Source organism: Salvelinus alpinus, chromosome 2 (assembly GCF_045679555.1).
Source record: "Salvelinus alpinus chromosome 2, SLU_Salpinus.1, whole genome shotgun sequence".
Taxonomy (NCBI): Eukaryota; Metazoa; Chordata; class Actinopteri; order Salmoniformes; family Salmonidae; genus Salvelinus; species Salvelinus alpinus.
The window spans coordinates 81,310,719-81,326,622 of record NC_092087.1 but is presented as its reverse complement, the minus strand read 5'-3'; the positions used below and the strand labels follow the sequence as shown (position 1 = coordinate 81,326,622).

Sequence of the window (15,904 nt, the reverse complement as noted above, 5' to 3'; positions counted from 1 at the left end):
TGTGAGCCACACCTCATGAAATATTCAATGTGCACACAGTGGGGGGTGAGGAGCTGCACTCTCACCATCTGCACATACATACACACACACACACACGCACGCACGCACGCACGCACGCACGCACGCACGCACGCACGCACACACACACACACACACACACACACACACACACACACACACACACACACACACACACACACACACACACACACACACACACACACACACACACACACACAGCTCAAATACACACCTCAGCAGAGACCTTTCAAACAGCTGATGCATAGACGCTCATTTGCTAAAGGTAAGCAGTGCCTCGAACACTCACGATTCTGTCTAAAAGATTCAAATCTGTGTTCAGTGAGCAGTAAGGACACGTTTTATGATAAACTACAACCCAGCACTAAGGTAGGGCAGCGAACACAAGGCAACCAGCATCTTATCTTTCTAGAAACAGCTTGAGGAACTAGTTCACTGACCAGGGGCTTGAGCAATGACAGAACACAGCTATCACAGAGTCTGAAGGCAGTTAAAGACAGCAAAGCAAAGGCCTTCTCTCACAGACTGAACGGATAGGGAGGGACCAAAGACTGACAGTATTGCATGGCTATTATTTGACACACACACACAACAAAATTAATTTTGGCAGTGTGTACCATCGTCTCACAGAAGACCTCAATAAATGTTTTGTTAAAAAGTATAACATACAATTTGTTATCAGAATTCACTGTATCTTTTTGCAAGCCTTTGTCAGTTCCTTGTTCTCTGTGCCATGTGCTTTCCCTGAAACACACACACCTAACAAGAGGGGTAGTGAAGAGGGGGAAGGGAAGTGTGGATGTACCACGCCCTATCTCAGTCCTCCTCTGTCACAGAATGGTGTTACATTGCTCTCCTCTGCCAAGCGGAAAACATACACGCACGCACAGACGCAGATGCACGAACACGCACGCACGCACACGCACGCACGCACACACGCACGCACACACCCTTCACACATTTCAATCTAATAAGAAAGAAGACTATTCACCAGACTGGGCATTGAAGGGAATTACATGATTTATATCAACTCAATGACTGCAGATTGATATCAGACTAATTGGAAAACCCCAGCAGGCAAGAGGGCTCTAGAGAGTTCTGCCATCAGAGTACCTAGCGAGCACCTGAGTGTGACAAAGGAGATCTCTATGGCTACAGTCACCTATGCTGCAGACTGCAGTGCACTTAACAGACAGTCAATGGCTGTAAAACTCCCAAACGATCTCATCATCAGGGCAGCATTTTACAAACAGGTTAAACAAGACAGCTTTAAAGGGTCATTCATCAGATCTTTTAATAATGTTCAGTTTGGCATGTGGTTTAGATTTAGTGCTACTGAACTGTAGATAAAATAGTCCTTCTTGTTTCTTGGAGTGCTGGCGTGTGTGTGTGCGTTGTGTGCGTGATTGAGTTTGTTTGTTGTGCATCGTTGGTAGTGTTTTTGTCATGCGGTGCGATGGTGGTAGTGCCACACCCTGTTGTGTTTCCACACAGTCAACGTGAGGGATGTGTTGTGAATGGAGGGAGGGAGGGAGGGAGGGAGGGAGGGAGGGAGGGAGGGAGGGAGAAAAGAGGAGAGAGAATGGGTTTGTTCTGACACCCAGCGTGTGACTAGGGGAGTTGTCACTTTCCTTCTGTGAAGCTACTGAACATGTGAACCCTTCCCCCTCACACACAACCAGCGGGCATACACACACAGACGCTCGTAAGAATATGAGAGAGTGCACTGCACACGTATAATACGGAACAGCACACACCCGATGGTACTAAAGCACACCAGAATACACACACACACACACACACAAACACACGCTCACAGCGCCTGAATATTCATAGAACACTAAACCCAACAGCACTGCAAGTTAGGGCACAGAACACATGACCGTATAACATTACACATCAACATACAATACATCCACTTCCTCTCAAAGTATCCCACAGAGAAAGAGTAGCAAACTGTAAAAAGGTGTACCAGAAAAACAATAGAAAAAATAGAGGGAAAAAACACGTTGGCATGGTTACCTCTTTAATCAGTTGGATGCTTTCACAAGATTTACTGGCGTCCAGGGTGTGTTCATTTCACAAATCAGTCTGGCACTGAATGTCTTGACGAAAAATCGAAATTACTCCGTTTTATTTCAAATCACTGGCAGCCGCAGTGCCAACTGCCAAGATACTTTCAAGCTCTTAGACAAGCATCTGGGTCATTGCCATCCAGAACATCATTCATTAGTTTCTACCAAACAACATTTCTGTTTCATTTCCTACTACAAACAAACTACTACTACATCCATTCCCCGACAGTCTGCTGTATTTTGTAATGGCAGGAGCAAATGAAACTACTAAGGAGAAATAGACAGAATAGCAGCTGTGATCCACATATTGATCGCTAAAGGACGGACATGTTTGAGACTGACTACCTTGTGCTGCACATGATCCCTGATCTACAAATCACCTTGCGCACACACACGCAAGCACGCATGCACACACACATCACACACAACGTCATGGAGACACAAAGATTCAACGATGCACCACATGGACACTCAGTAAGAGAGAAGCTGCTATCTGTACATTGATGCTATAGGAGGTCTGCAGTATGTCTATGTGGCATTTCAGGAGGCAGGTGGCAGATTACGCATTAATTAAGACTACACGCTGCAGGTCCTGTCTCTGGTAATTGCTATTGGAGGGGAGGGCCAAACAGCCATTGATCTTAAATCAATAACCTTAGGCCCTTTTACGTGTGCTTCAGCCCTGAGCCAGCATTAGTAGGTGGCAGATCTACAGTTCTATACATTATAGATCTATCTGGGGGGGGGGGGGGTTATTAGCAACAAACATTAGGATTTCGTTTTTAGGTGATGAAGAAAGCATTAATATCGCTATTAGTAGAAACAGTAACCCATCTAGGAAAGTTTCACTTATTTCTAGGGAGTTGTCTGCGTGACAGGTTCCTCCTCATCTCCAGCAAACTAGTGATGTCCAGATTCCCTGTAGACCGCTGCTTCCTCCTACCTACAGGGTGTCATTACACTGACATTCCAGCACCAGGTTTTACATGCGGTGGACCAGGGTCCTTGACAGGGGAGGAGGAGGTGTAGCTGGAGCACTGCGTTTGTTGCATAACAGCTGCAGCAGTCTAGGGCGGTGTGGGGCGAGGAGGGGGAACGCACAGACGTTAGCATTACCCAGCCCCGGGTGTTGGCCATCAGTGCTTGACTTGGCCAGGAGCTGAGTACCAGCACCTCACATATTCTACTGCTTGAGCTCCTGTTCCTCTTATAGAATATTAGCTCAAAAGTACCGGTACCTATTTCAGTCCAAGTAAAGCATTGGTGGCCATGTGTGTGGACTCACAGGGCTTTAGCACTGTAGACACATGCTCACATGCTGTTCCTCCTCCACATAACTTGCGATCTTTTCATGTGGTTTCTCACCTATCACATACACTCATGCAGGAGCAGATGTGGGACTGAAAGTCCATTCTAGTACTCTCATCTTCATCCTCCAAACAATCTCTCTGTTGTGTGATCCAGAAACAGACATTCTAAATGTTAAACGCTCGTGTTTCACTAACTGCTTATTCTAATAATAATAGATGCAGGGGTTAATAAATTCATTTGTGACCAGAATGGTTGCCTAGCAGTTAAGAGGTTGGTCCAGTACCCGAAAGGTTGCTGGTTTGAATCCCCGAGCTGACTAGGTGAAGAATCTGCTGTTGTGCCCTTGAGCAAGGCACTCCACCCTACTTTCTCCAGTAAGTTGCTCTGGATAAGAGCGTCTGCTAAATGACTAAAATGTCAAATGGATGGACCTGTCCCCACAGAGTATAACTTTCAACAGAAACCTATTGAATTTCCTACTTTATGCTGACAAGACTTCCTGCTATGATATTGTATACGAAACATACTAGTTTGCCTTTCAACTGAAATTGTGCATTCTCTTCCTGTACTGTATCTATGTAATTGATAATGAGGTCTGGTGTACAGCACATGCTGAGGAGTCTGGGGGATTCTGTACGACGGACTGCAGTGCAAGCTCAGCAGGTGTGCTGCAGAAGGGGATCTGATAACCCCCTCTTCTTCCCCCTTTCCTCTCCTCCCTGTAACACCAATCACATTGCAATAAATCACCTTATTCAACAGAGGTCCCCCAACTCACAGGGTGCATCCAAAATGGCATCGTATATTGTCACACCCTGATCTGTTTCACCTGTCTGGTGCTTGTCTCCACCCCCCCACCAGGTGTCTCCCATTTGTCCCCATTATCTGTGTATTTATACCTGCGTTTTCTGGTTGTCTGTTGCCAGTTCGTCTTGTCCGGCCAAGTCCTACCAGTGTGTTTCCGTGTTTCCTGTGCGCTAGTTTTTGTTTTTCCTAGTCTTCCCAGTTCTGACGTTTCTGCCTGTCCTGATCCTGCCTGCCTTGATCCTGCCTGCCGTCCTGTAACTGCCTAACTCTGAACTGGATTATGACTCTTTGCCTGCCTTGACTTCCCTTTTGCTGAATGGATGATCTCTGCATGTGTGGTTCCCACCGTGAAGCATTGTGGAGGAGGTTTGATATTGTGGGGGTGCTTTGCTGGTGACACTGTCTGTGATTTATTTAGAATTCAAGACGCACTTAACCAGCATGGCTACCACATCATTCTGCAGCGATACGCCATCCCATCTGGTTTGCGCTTAGTGGAACAATCATTTGTTTTTCAACAGGACAATGACTCAACACACCTCCAGGCTATGTAAGGGCAATTTGACCAAGAAGGAGAGTGATGGAGTGCTGCATCAGATGACCTGGCCTCCACAATCACCTGACCCCAAGCCAATTGAGATGGTTTGGGACGAGTTAGAAGGAAGGAAGTGAATGAAGGAATGAGTGAAGGAAAAGCAGCCAACAAGTGCTCAGCATGTGGGAACTCCTTCAAGACTGTTGGAAAAGCATGCCAAGAGTGCAAAGCTGTCATCAAGGAAAAGGATGGCTACTTTGAAGAATCTAAAATATATTTTGATTTAACAATTGTTTTGGTTACTACATGATTCCATATGTGTTATTTCATAGTTTTGATGTCTTCACTATTATTCTACAATGTAGAAAATAGTAAAAATAAAGAAAAACCCTTGAATGAGTAGGTGTGTCCAAACTTGACTGGTACTGTATATACATTAAAATACAAAAACAGTCCAGGGAAGCACAAATATAACATCACAAATCACCCAGATTTTTTTTATTCATCTACTAAGTCCCCAATCAATGTATTAAATTGACCGACTGCCATCAGAACATCAAGATGAAATGTACACTACCTTTCAAAAGTTTGGGGTCACTTAGAAATGTCCTTATTTTTTAAAAGAAAAGCACATTTTGTGTTCATTAAAATAACATCAAATTGATCAGAAATACAGTGTAGACGTTAATGTTGTAGAAGACCAGCATCCTGGAGATGCCGCTTCACTGACGTTGAGACTGGTGTTTTGAGGGTACTATTTAATGAAGCTGCCAGTTGAGGACTTGTGAGGCATCTGTTTCTCAAACTAGACACTCTAATGTACTTGTTTTCTTGCTCAGTTGTGCACCGGGGCCTCCCACTCTTTCTATTCTGGTTAGAGACAGTTTGCGCTGTTCTGTGAAGGGATTAGTACACAGCGTTGTACGAGATCTTCAGTTTCTTGCATGGAATAGCCTTCAATTCTCAAAACAAGAATAGACTGACGAGTTTCAGAAGAGAGTTCTTTGTTTCTGGCCATTTTGAGCCTGTAATCGAACCCACAAATGCTGATGCTCCAGATACTCAACTAGTCTAAAGAAGGCCAGTTTTATTGCTTCTTTAATCAGTACAACAGTTTTCAGCTGTCCTAACATAATTGAAAAAGGGGTTTCTAATGATCAATTAGCCTTTTAAAATGATAAACTTGGATTAGCTAACACAACGTGCCATTGGAGCACAGGAGTGATGGTTGCTGATAATGGGCCTCTGTACGCCTATGTAGATATTCCATTAAAAATCAGCCGTATCCAGATACAATAGTCATTTACAACATTAACAATGTCTACACTGTATTTCTGATCAATTTGATGTTATTTTAATGGACAAAAAAAATGTGCTTCTCTTTCAAAAACAAGGACATTTCTAAGTGACCCCCAACTTTTGAACGGTAGTGTATTTTGAATTTTGTTCCAGCAATAGGGTGCATTCAAACTAAAAGCTGATTGATTTAAATGCTGACATATATTAGATCATAATGCTATGAAACTGTTGAACCATGTTAACACATACTGACATGTGGTTTTGGCCAAATCTCAAGCAGTAGTTCCAGATGTAATTTGATCACTCTTTTGTTGCTGAGAATGATGAGCGTCGTGATTTCAATCAATTGACTGAAAACCCACACTAACACACGGTTGGTTATATTAACAGTATTGCACTTTTCATGTAGCCTACTTTTGGCCAGCTAATAGCCTAACCATCAAGCAACATTATGGACTAAACGCTCAAATCCTGTCGCTGCAGGATTGTTTTGCTGTGACTGAATATAGATCAAATTAAGATCGTACACCTGTATGTTATTCCTTAAAATAATCAATATCTTAAATGAAATCTCTATGTACAATGTCCTTAGACAGATGACTAGTCTGGCTAAAGTCAGATAAGCAGTGTAGAATATAAGAGGATATACAGGGATTAGTGAAGGACAAAGATTCCCATCAGAAATCTTGCTGGGAGAATGATTGAACACAGGCTGCAATAGCATGAATCCTTGTGGCTCAAAGGAGAGAGGGAGTGTGTGTGTGTGTGTGTGTGTGTGTGTGTGTGTGTGTGTGTGTGTGTGTGTGTGTGTGTGTGTGTGTGTGTGTGTGTGTGTGTGTGTGTGTGTGTGTGTGTGTGTGTGTGTGTGTGTGTGTGTGTGTTGGCCACACTGTAAAGGGGTTACCATGTATTGGACAGTAATTTACAGGCAGCTCGGTGGCAAGTAAAATCTGTATTTAATATTACTGTACACCTACTGTAATATAAAAATGGTATCAAAGCAAGTACTGTGTAATGACACACAGTACAATACCGTAAAATGTACATTCTCACTCACGGGTGCAACAAATATAGCCTTTTACAAGGCGCTTCTCAAAATATGTTAATGAGCCAGAAACAACAATATCATGCACCCACTAGTGGTCAAACGGTTTTTGACGCTCCAAAGATACAGTATTCTGTGGGGTGGAATTACAGTACCATTCGATATACAGCAATTTTCCCACAATGCACCATAATTTACAGTATGCTGCAGTAAAACGTTTGAGTTTTTTACTGGTGAGAATACCTAAAATGAAGGTATAAATTACAGTTTCCGTTAAAGTGCAGAGAGAGAGAAAGTACAGTGGCACACGTCACACTCACTGTAACAATGAGTATGTTTACATGCACACTAATACTTCGATATTACACATGATTATGGCAGTAGGCCAAGTATGGCAATAGTCATGTAAACACTTTAGTCTGTTTATCTTAATCGGCATAAGGTCAAAATCTAAGCATACGCCAAATAAAACACCTAGTTTGCTGAGAAATCTTTGGAATTATTAGGAATGTTAACACCATAATCGGTGTTCCAGCGGTGTGTTTGATCAGCGCAGGTACCAGCACCGGTAGGACAAGCCTCCCTCTTAAACGCGAGTGAATTGAGTTCAGAAAAAGTGAAAGTATGCATCTTAAAGATAGTTTTCACATACCAGCTTTACATGTCCGAACTCAGAAACAAATAGGCTTCACAAAAATGCCATGGTCGCTGTGGTAGAAAGTTCAATTTGACAGGATTTTTTTCCTGCATTTATTTAAAGGAGAAGTTTACCCAAAATCAAGAAACTCTGAAGTGATTCCATACATTGAAACTAGTTCAGTGGACGTTTGTCCTCTCCCCCTCTCTCTCACTGTAGTGTTATACTGAAACAACTGCAAAAATGGGTCACGACTCCTGACGTTACTGGATGCAAGCTCTGCGACTTTGCCATTTTTTAAACTTTCAATATAGGTTGAAAGACCAACGGACTAAACTGTAATTTTCACAACGGTGGAAATCTACACAAAAATCTTTTCCATATATAGTGAATTCATGATTCAGAAATCTGTGAAATGTTGTTTTATTGAAAGCCTCTGGCCGAATGAGCTATTTTGGTCAAAAGTACTATCGGTTTGAGTCAGGAAATGTTTACTTATTCACCTAAATTCCTCCTTATTGTCCCATCAGGTAGCCTGATTTCAGAGGTGTACATGTTAACTGGATTATTAGGAAAATCGTTCTTTTTGCAAAGCATGTAAACAGTTTAAACAAACTATTATATTAATCTGACTATCCACAATAATAAAATCAAAATTGCCTTATTGTATTATTGTGTACATGTAACCGTACTCAATATGTCGTTCTCGTAGAATAGATTGACAGCACAGCCTTGTTGAAGGAGCAGCAGGTAGCTTAGCGATTAAGAGCGTTGGGCCAGTAACCGAAAGGTCGCTTGGTCGAATCCCTGAGCTGACTAAGTGAACAATCGGTCGATGTGCCCTTGAGCAAGGCACTTAGCCCTAATTGCTCCTGTAAGTCACTCTGGATAAGAGCATCTGCTAAATGACTAGAATATAAAAATGTACTGCTTTTTCTTTATTTTTTTACACCATTTCATTGAAAACATCAGCAATAAAAAAAATATACTGGTATTGCCGAATCCCTTTAAGGAGATTTGATCACTCTCTCAAACGTCAGGGAAAGTGACAGTGGGCCCAAAGTGCCACCTACTGGTACAACTGACACATGACTGGCACATATAGATCACAGATCCCCAGTCAAGGATAATCATTTTTTGTATATTTTTGTCAGCAGGTGAAAAATATATACAAACTAAAACTAAAAGCAATACAACTAATGCAAAAAATATTTACCTCTAAGCTATTAGCTGTCCTCTTCAATAATGTTAACTAAGTTACAAATACAAGATTTTCATATGATACAAAAAATGTAAACATCATAGCACAATATTTCTACAAGCAAGAAATATGAGTTGGCCATAATAAATCGTTTCTAAAAATAAAAATTGAAATTGTTATAAACTCAAATTTTGATTGGCTCTTGTACAGAAATGACGGTTCTCTAAGAATTCGCCTACACCACTGAGAACCAACGAAACTACAATTTCTTCTTTCGGAGGACCAATCAGAATGTCAGATATTGTGCGGTCCACGTTTCTTTATTTTGCCCGTACATGCGCACTTCATTTCGAAAATGGCGGCTGTGCAAGATGGTCAGCACAATCTGGAGGTCGAAAAAGACATAAAAACAGAAATAACAAACGATGGGTCTGGAAATATCAATGCAAACTCTTCGTCACCCGGTTCTACGTCTTCGGGCGGTAAATCGAAATCTCCTGCGGGATCGGGTGAAGATCAACAGACACTGCTCGCGGTGTTGCAATTTCTCAAGAGGAATAAATTGACCGAGTCGGTCGATATTTTGCGGCGAGAAGCGGGCTTATCTGCAGATGCAGATGATTCCCCGGTATCCGAGTCGGCGGGAGCTGGATCGGGTGGCGTCCCAAATGTCGGTGCTGATGGGGGGGATGCCAACTCTCTCCTCAGCCGAGTGTCAATCGCCACCCCCGTCGCACCCCCGGCCACCGCACCCCCAAAAGGTCTCGTGCGATCACATTCAAAAGTCATGCGTTTGTTTTTATTTGCCTTGTTAGCTAGCTACCCAGCTAAGATACCAAATACATCATTATAACTTGCATATTCACAAGGGCATGCAATGCAATTGATTTGTTATTGCCAGTTGGCTTACTGTTGAATGAATGAGACACGAGAGAGCTTGACAGGCAGTCCTGAAACTGCTGTTTGTTCCTCACACTGTTGCTGGTAGATGTATGAAAACAGTTCTTGCGATAAGACCATAGCCGCGGGAAGTAGGGGTGCTGAGTGTGTGCAGCACCCCCTGAAAAAAACAGAATAAAAAAAATATATTTAGTAATGCAAAATAGTTATATTTTTGGACAAAATTATTTTCACAAAAGTAGTGCACTCTGCCTTTACTAGTATAAGCGGACTGATATAGAGGTATGTTACTGTGAAGCACTTTTTTTTCTCCGGCATCTCTGCTTTGGCAAAAAAAGGTAGTTGTTTAATTAAGAGCAGTATCTTGCAGAATTCAATAGTTGGAATTGTAAGAGTTGTTGCCCTGTCCCTTTCTCTGCGATTGCCATTCTAATGGAATCCAGAAAGAACAAACCCTGTCCTCAAACATTTACATCAAAATGTGGAAAGTTATGGGCAAAGACACAAAACATCCAGATCAAATTAAATATTTTTCTTGACCAAATAAAATAGAAAAAACACAATTTACCATCCTTATAAACCACTTAATGTAAATGTACATTACTGTATTGTACATAGGCTGGTCATCTAGGTTTGTACCTGTAGACTTTCCATCACCATGAAGAACAACAATGCACAATACAGTAATTGAGTACATTGAGACATCAAGTGGTTTCTGATGATGTGGCTCAGTTGGTAGATCATGGCGCTTGCAATGCTAGGATTGTGGGTTCGATTCCCATTTGGGGCCAGTATGAAAATGTATGAAAAAGTTGCTCTGGATAAGAACGTCTACTTAAAAGGAATGAATAGACCATTTCAGTTTTCACATAGTAATAAGTTGCATTTCTTTAGTATTTCAAGAAACTGGAAAACATATCAAGCAAGTATTTTTATGTTCCTCAAGTTAACTGTTTTGTACAGATAATTATCAGACTCAGGTTACAAATGCAGGTAAACACTCAAATACATTTAGCTTCTGTTTTCACAAAAGTAGTGCACTGGGCCTTTACTAGTCGCAGGACCCCAACCCCCAAACTACTATGGATAAGACCAATAGGTATATTACTATTAGTTAGCTACTTCAATATATTTTCATTCTTCTAACAACTACTACTTGTGCTCTGTACAGTGGTGGCAGCATCAGGTGGGGAAGACCAACCAGACGTCAACGTTGTCTTGTCGGCCTATAGCCAGCAGGGGGACCCTGTCCTGTACCCACTCTACTATAACGGCCTGAAGAAGTTTATTGAGTCTGTCCTGGACTGCCACAGAGCTGAACTCTCCCAGGTCTTCTACCCACTGTTTGTCCACATGTACCTGGAGCTGGTCTACAACAACCACGAGAATGAGGCTAAACAGTTTTTTGAAAAGTAAGTGTTGTGGACTGGTAGTGTTGTTGCTCCCTTGTAGCGTCTCCAAAGTTCCTGCCTGTCAAGCACATGTCTTTATTGATTTTAGGTCCAACTGGTGTATTGATTTGTCAGGGACTTTTATGAGTTCCACGATCAAATGGGAAACAACCTGTTCTATTTGTAACTGCCTTAACTTAGTGTAATGTGACACTATGCATGCTTTATTTAGATGTTAGATCCACTGACTCTTCTCCCTGCCTCAGGTTCAGCGGTGACCAGGAGTGTTACTACGAGGAGGACCTCCGCATCCTCTCGAGCATGTCCAAGAAGGAACACATGAAGGGAAATGAGACCATGCTGGACTTCAGGACCAGCAAGTTTGTCCTCCGCATCTCCCGAGACTCCTACCAGGTAAGTAGCCTTGGTGGGCCAACAACTTCAAATCCCAGCACTGACTGGGGGGGGAGAAACCAGAAATGTCAAGGTCTCTGTGGCAGTTGACAATAACGTATCGTATGTTATCTTACCAGCTGCTGAAGAGGCACCTGCAGGAACGTCAGAACAACCAGATCTGGAATATTATACAGGAACATCTCTATATTGATATCTTTGACGGGATGCCTCGGAGTAAAAGTCAGATTGATGCCATGTCGGGCAGTCTGGCTGGGGAGGGCAAGAGAGATGCCAACAAAGCCAAGGTGGGTGTGTGTGTGTGTATGGGGGGAGGGGGTGTTGTCAGTGTGAGTGATGCTGAAGCAAAAATCTGTAATAGCTGGTTTGTTTTAAAGTGATAGTGTTATCAATGTATGTGTGAGCAAGCCAGTGAGCAATACTTTTTCATTTTAGATATGCATTACTGTATTTGCTGATTGAGAGGTTAAAACTATCTGTACTGACTACACTTACTGTACCACTCCTGGCTGTTGTGCAGGTGTTCTATGGTCTTCTGAAGGAGCCAGAGATCGAGGTACCTCTGGACGATGAGGATGAGGAAGCAGAGAACGAGGAGGGCAAACCCAAGAAGAAGAAACCTAAGAAGGACAGCATGGGCTCCAAGAGCAAGAAACAGGACCCCAACGCACCCCAACAAGCTAGGTATGTCACCACTGACACATTTCTTTAGTTAGGGGTTGTTTTCCTTAGTGCACACACCCTAGCGAACCGTTTTGCTAGGGAAAATGAAAATGTTTATTTCTTATTGGACCAGTCCAGGTAGTCCCTGTTTGTCAGTTTTCATTTGGTGCCTAATGAACACAGCCCAGATTTCCTTATGTTTCAGAGACCACGAACAACATTTGTACTCTATTCTGCACTAGAGTTAGCCACGAAGCTTGTTAGCATTTGCAGTCCCTCCCCATTGAAACAACTGTTACTGCCTGACTATGACTTATGAATGATGTATAAATTGACCGTGTTAATTTTTAATATCCAAGAATCCCCCTCCCCGAGCTGAAGGACTCTGACAAGCTGGACAAGATCATGAACATGAAGGAGGCCACTAAGAAGATCCGTCTGGGCCCAGACAACCTACCCTCCATCTGTTTCTACTCCTTCCTCAACGCTTACCAGGTCAGCCATGCTTGGATATGGATTTTGAATGTTTGAATGATAACTTTATTAGTATTCAAGTATAACTTGATTTCAATGTTGACAAAACCTTATTCATTTGTTTGTGATGAGCTCAGTGTTATCAACGTGACGCTTCTAAAGCATCATTATTTAATATTGTGAATAAAACTTTTATTCACAGTATTACCACAAAACAATGCGGTAACATACAGTATTCTGTCTTGACCTTTGACCTGTAGGGTCTGACAGCGGTGGACTTCACAGATGACTCCAGTCTGATCGCGGGGGGCTTCGCTGACTCCACCGTTAGGGTGTGGAGCGTCACACCCAAGAAACTACGCCGGGTCAAATCTGCAGCAGGTAAATGACAATGGTGACCGCAGAGATAATATACAATACATCATACACACATCGAAACACATGTTATAACCAAGGCTGAAAGTAGCATTCCACAATCCATCTATAACCATTGTTGAACTTGAGATCATAAGCTTGCACATAAATTGATAGTAACCACGACTTTAAATCTGCTCCCTCTCTCTCTCATCTCCCTGTAGACCTGAGTAATATTGATAAAGAGTCTGATGACGTGTTGGAGAGGATCATGGATGAGAAGACGGCCAGTGAGTCTAAGATCCTGTACGGACACAGTGGACCAGTATACGGCATCAGCTTCAGCCCTGACAGGTAAGATGTTATAAAGTGATCATTGGGGAGGACACTTTCCCAAACTCATATTAAACCTGGTCTCGGACTATGAAGAATGCTCAATGGAGAATGTCTAAGGTAGGGGCGTGGAACTGATTTTGCCCCGGGGGCGGCATTCGGTCTTCAATGAGGTCTGGAAGGCCGCACTGAAGCTGTCTTATTTCCTTGCCGTCAAATTCTTCTAAAAAGGAGTCCACTATACATCGTTAATGGAATTTTTATGCTCCCTGGTCTAAGGGCTTTTTAGTCCAGGACTATAATTAATCTGTGTGTGGAAAACTGGACCTGGGTGTATCATGTAGTGTGGCGTATTGGACTAATGTTAAAGAGGAGGCAAGGATACATAGTTTGAATTAATTGACTTCATAGAGATTTGAAACACTAGAGTTACTGTCTGTTCTAGTGTTCTTATTTCTATGGTTAACTTCAATTCTCCTCTAATCATGTATTTTAGGAACTACCTGTTGTCCAGTTCTGAGGACGGTACGGTCAGACTGTGGAGTCTGCAGACGTTCACCTGTCTGGTGGGGTATAAAGGACACAACTACCCTGTCTGGGACACTCAGTTCTCACCCTATGGTTACTACTTTATCTCTGGGGGACATGACCGAGTCGCTCGGTAAGAACCCTTATTAATACCTAATGTTTCATTTGTTTCAATGCAATTGATGAATGGCATTCTTTGGGCCTGTTTCCTGGACTGAGAAGGATGTTCAATGGAAATTCTCTATTGAAAGGGCTTTCAAGGCTTAATTTATGTCTAGAGAAAAAGCCTGACTGTAATTTGGTTTTGTTTACCTGATGGGTCACAAGAAAACAGTCACTGGTCTTTTTGAGGTTTTGCGTTGTCTTCTTCCGCAGTCTGTGGGCGACTGACCACTACCAGCCACTGCGTATGTTCGCTGGTCACCTGGCTGACATCACGTGCACCCGCTTCCACCCTAACGCCAACTACGTGGCCACGGGTTCAGCTGACCGTACCATCCGCCTCTGGGACGTCCTGACTGGCAACTGTGTCCGCATCCTCACGGGTCACAAGGTACGAAGAGTTCAAGGTCATAGGGAACCTGGTGATCTGTTCTCTCCCAATAGAATGTGTATAGGATGGTTTGGTGTTCAAGGTCATGTTTAGTAGGCATGAAATGGGAGACAACACCTTGAAAGGGAGGAGGAACAACCTGAATTCATTTTTTTCACAACCCTGAGTAACATGTCCTTTTGTACAAATGTATATTGTATGTATGATTTAAAATAACTTGTTGCATACTGTACACAAGAGTAATGTGTGTGATGTTACTGAACCTCCATCTCAATAAACCGGTTTGGTTCCCAGGGCCCCATTCATTCTCTGGCCTTCTCCCCCAATGGGAAGTTCATGGCCTCGGGAGCAACTGACAGCAGGGTTCTACTGTGGGATGTTGGTCACGGCCTGATGGTCGGAGAGCTGAAGGGACATACTGATGCCATCTACGCCCTCAAGTTCAGCAGGGACGGAGAGATACTAGCCTCAGGTTTGTGGCCCTTTAGTCTAACTGGCCTGTTCATGCACCCACCATACTTGAAAGGACAACGTGAAAAGAAAATATCTGAGCAAGCACAGTATGGTTTAGGGGGATATTGGGTCTACAAGAAATGTATGCTTGTAGTTTTCCACCACTCATAATAATAATATTTTCCAGGCTCAATGGATAACACTGTAAAACTGTGGGATACACTGAAGGCCTTTGATGATGTGGAGCTGGATGACTTCACCGCAGCTACAGGTCACATCCATCTACCAGAGAACTCCCAGGAGCTGTTGCTAGGCACCTACATGACCAAGTCCACCCCTGTCATTCACCTGCACTTCACCCGCAGGAACCTACTGCTGGCTGCAGGGGCCTACAACCCATGAGGACATTGAGAACCCCCTGCTAAAAAAAAAAAAAGACTAGGGTTGTGTGAGAAGAGAAATTACAAAAGTCGTATCCAACCAGTTAAAGACAGTGGATCAAAGCAAAATGCCCAACCAGTTGAATTGGCTAACTGAAGTTCATCTACTGTGATGCATACCTAAGGACCATGGTTGTTCCAAAAGCTGCAGCCTCATCATCAAGCTGATCTAGGATCTGATTGAGCCCACCCAGCCTAAAATTACTCTGGGGTGAAATTGCCCCTAGATACAGGATATGCTTGTCTTCACAAATATGAATCCTTAGTGGGGAAATGCAAAACTGACCCAGGACCAGTGTCACATTACTCCCATAATGAGTGCCATTACTAGCCTAAAGAGACCATGTTTTTTTCACTGCCACAAACACAGTTTTATGTGGCTGTCATGCTATATATAGTATTTTATAATGGTGCATATTGTGTAAATAAAACACTTTTTTAATAACTTGGTG

The 15,904-nt window shown here is 42.8% G+C and overlaps 1 protein-coding gene across 1 annotated transcript; it reads left to right on the top strand.

Moving 5' to 3' along the window:
- The first annotated feature begins 9,281 nt into the window (after positions 1 to 9,281).
- Positions 9,282 to 15,897, top strand: taf5 (TAF5 RNA polymerase II, TATA box binding protein (TBP)-associated factor). The gene is made up of 12 exons (XM_071389531.1): positions 9,282 to 9,710; positions 11,021 to 11,261; positions 11,507 to 11,654; positions 11,774 to 11,941; positions 12,175 to 12,338; positions 12,677 to 12,812; positions 13,052 to 13,172; positions 13,370 to 13,499; positions 13,975 to 14,139; positions 14,382 to 14,559; positions 14,854 to 15,031; positions 15,200 to 15,897. Exons 1-12 carry the CDS (start codon positions 9,305 to 9,307, stop codon positions 15,412 to 15,414), a joined length of 2,250 nt encoding a protein of 749 aa, XP_071245632.1. The 5' UTR covers positions 9,282 to 9,304; the 3' UTR covers positions 15,415 to 15,897.
- Positions 15,898 to 15,904: the final 7 nt, after the last annotated feature.

Bases quoted from the DNA above. Each gene is read 5' to 3' on its own strand.
- taf5 (XM_071389531.1), top strand. From the start codon at position 9,305: ATGGCGGCTGTGCAAGATGGTCAGCACAATCTGGAGGTCGAAAAAGAC. The intron at 12,339-12,676 runs GTATGTCACCAC...TTAATATCCAAG, and splicing joins AACGCACCCCAACAAGCTAG to AATCCCCCTCCCCGAGCTGA. The intron at 13,500-13,974 runs GTAAGATGTTAT...CATGTATTTTAG, and splicing joins ATCAGCTTCAGCCCTGACAG to GAACTACCTGTTGTCCAGTT.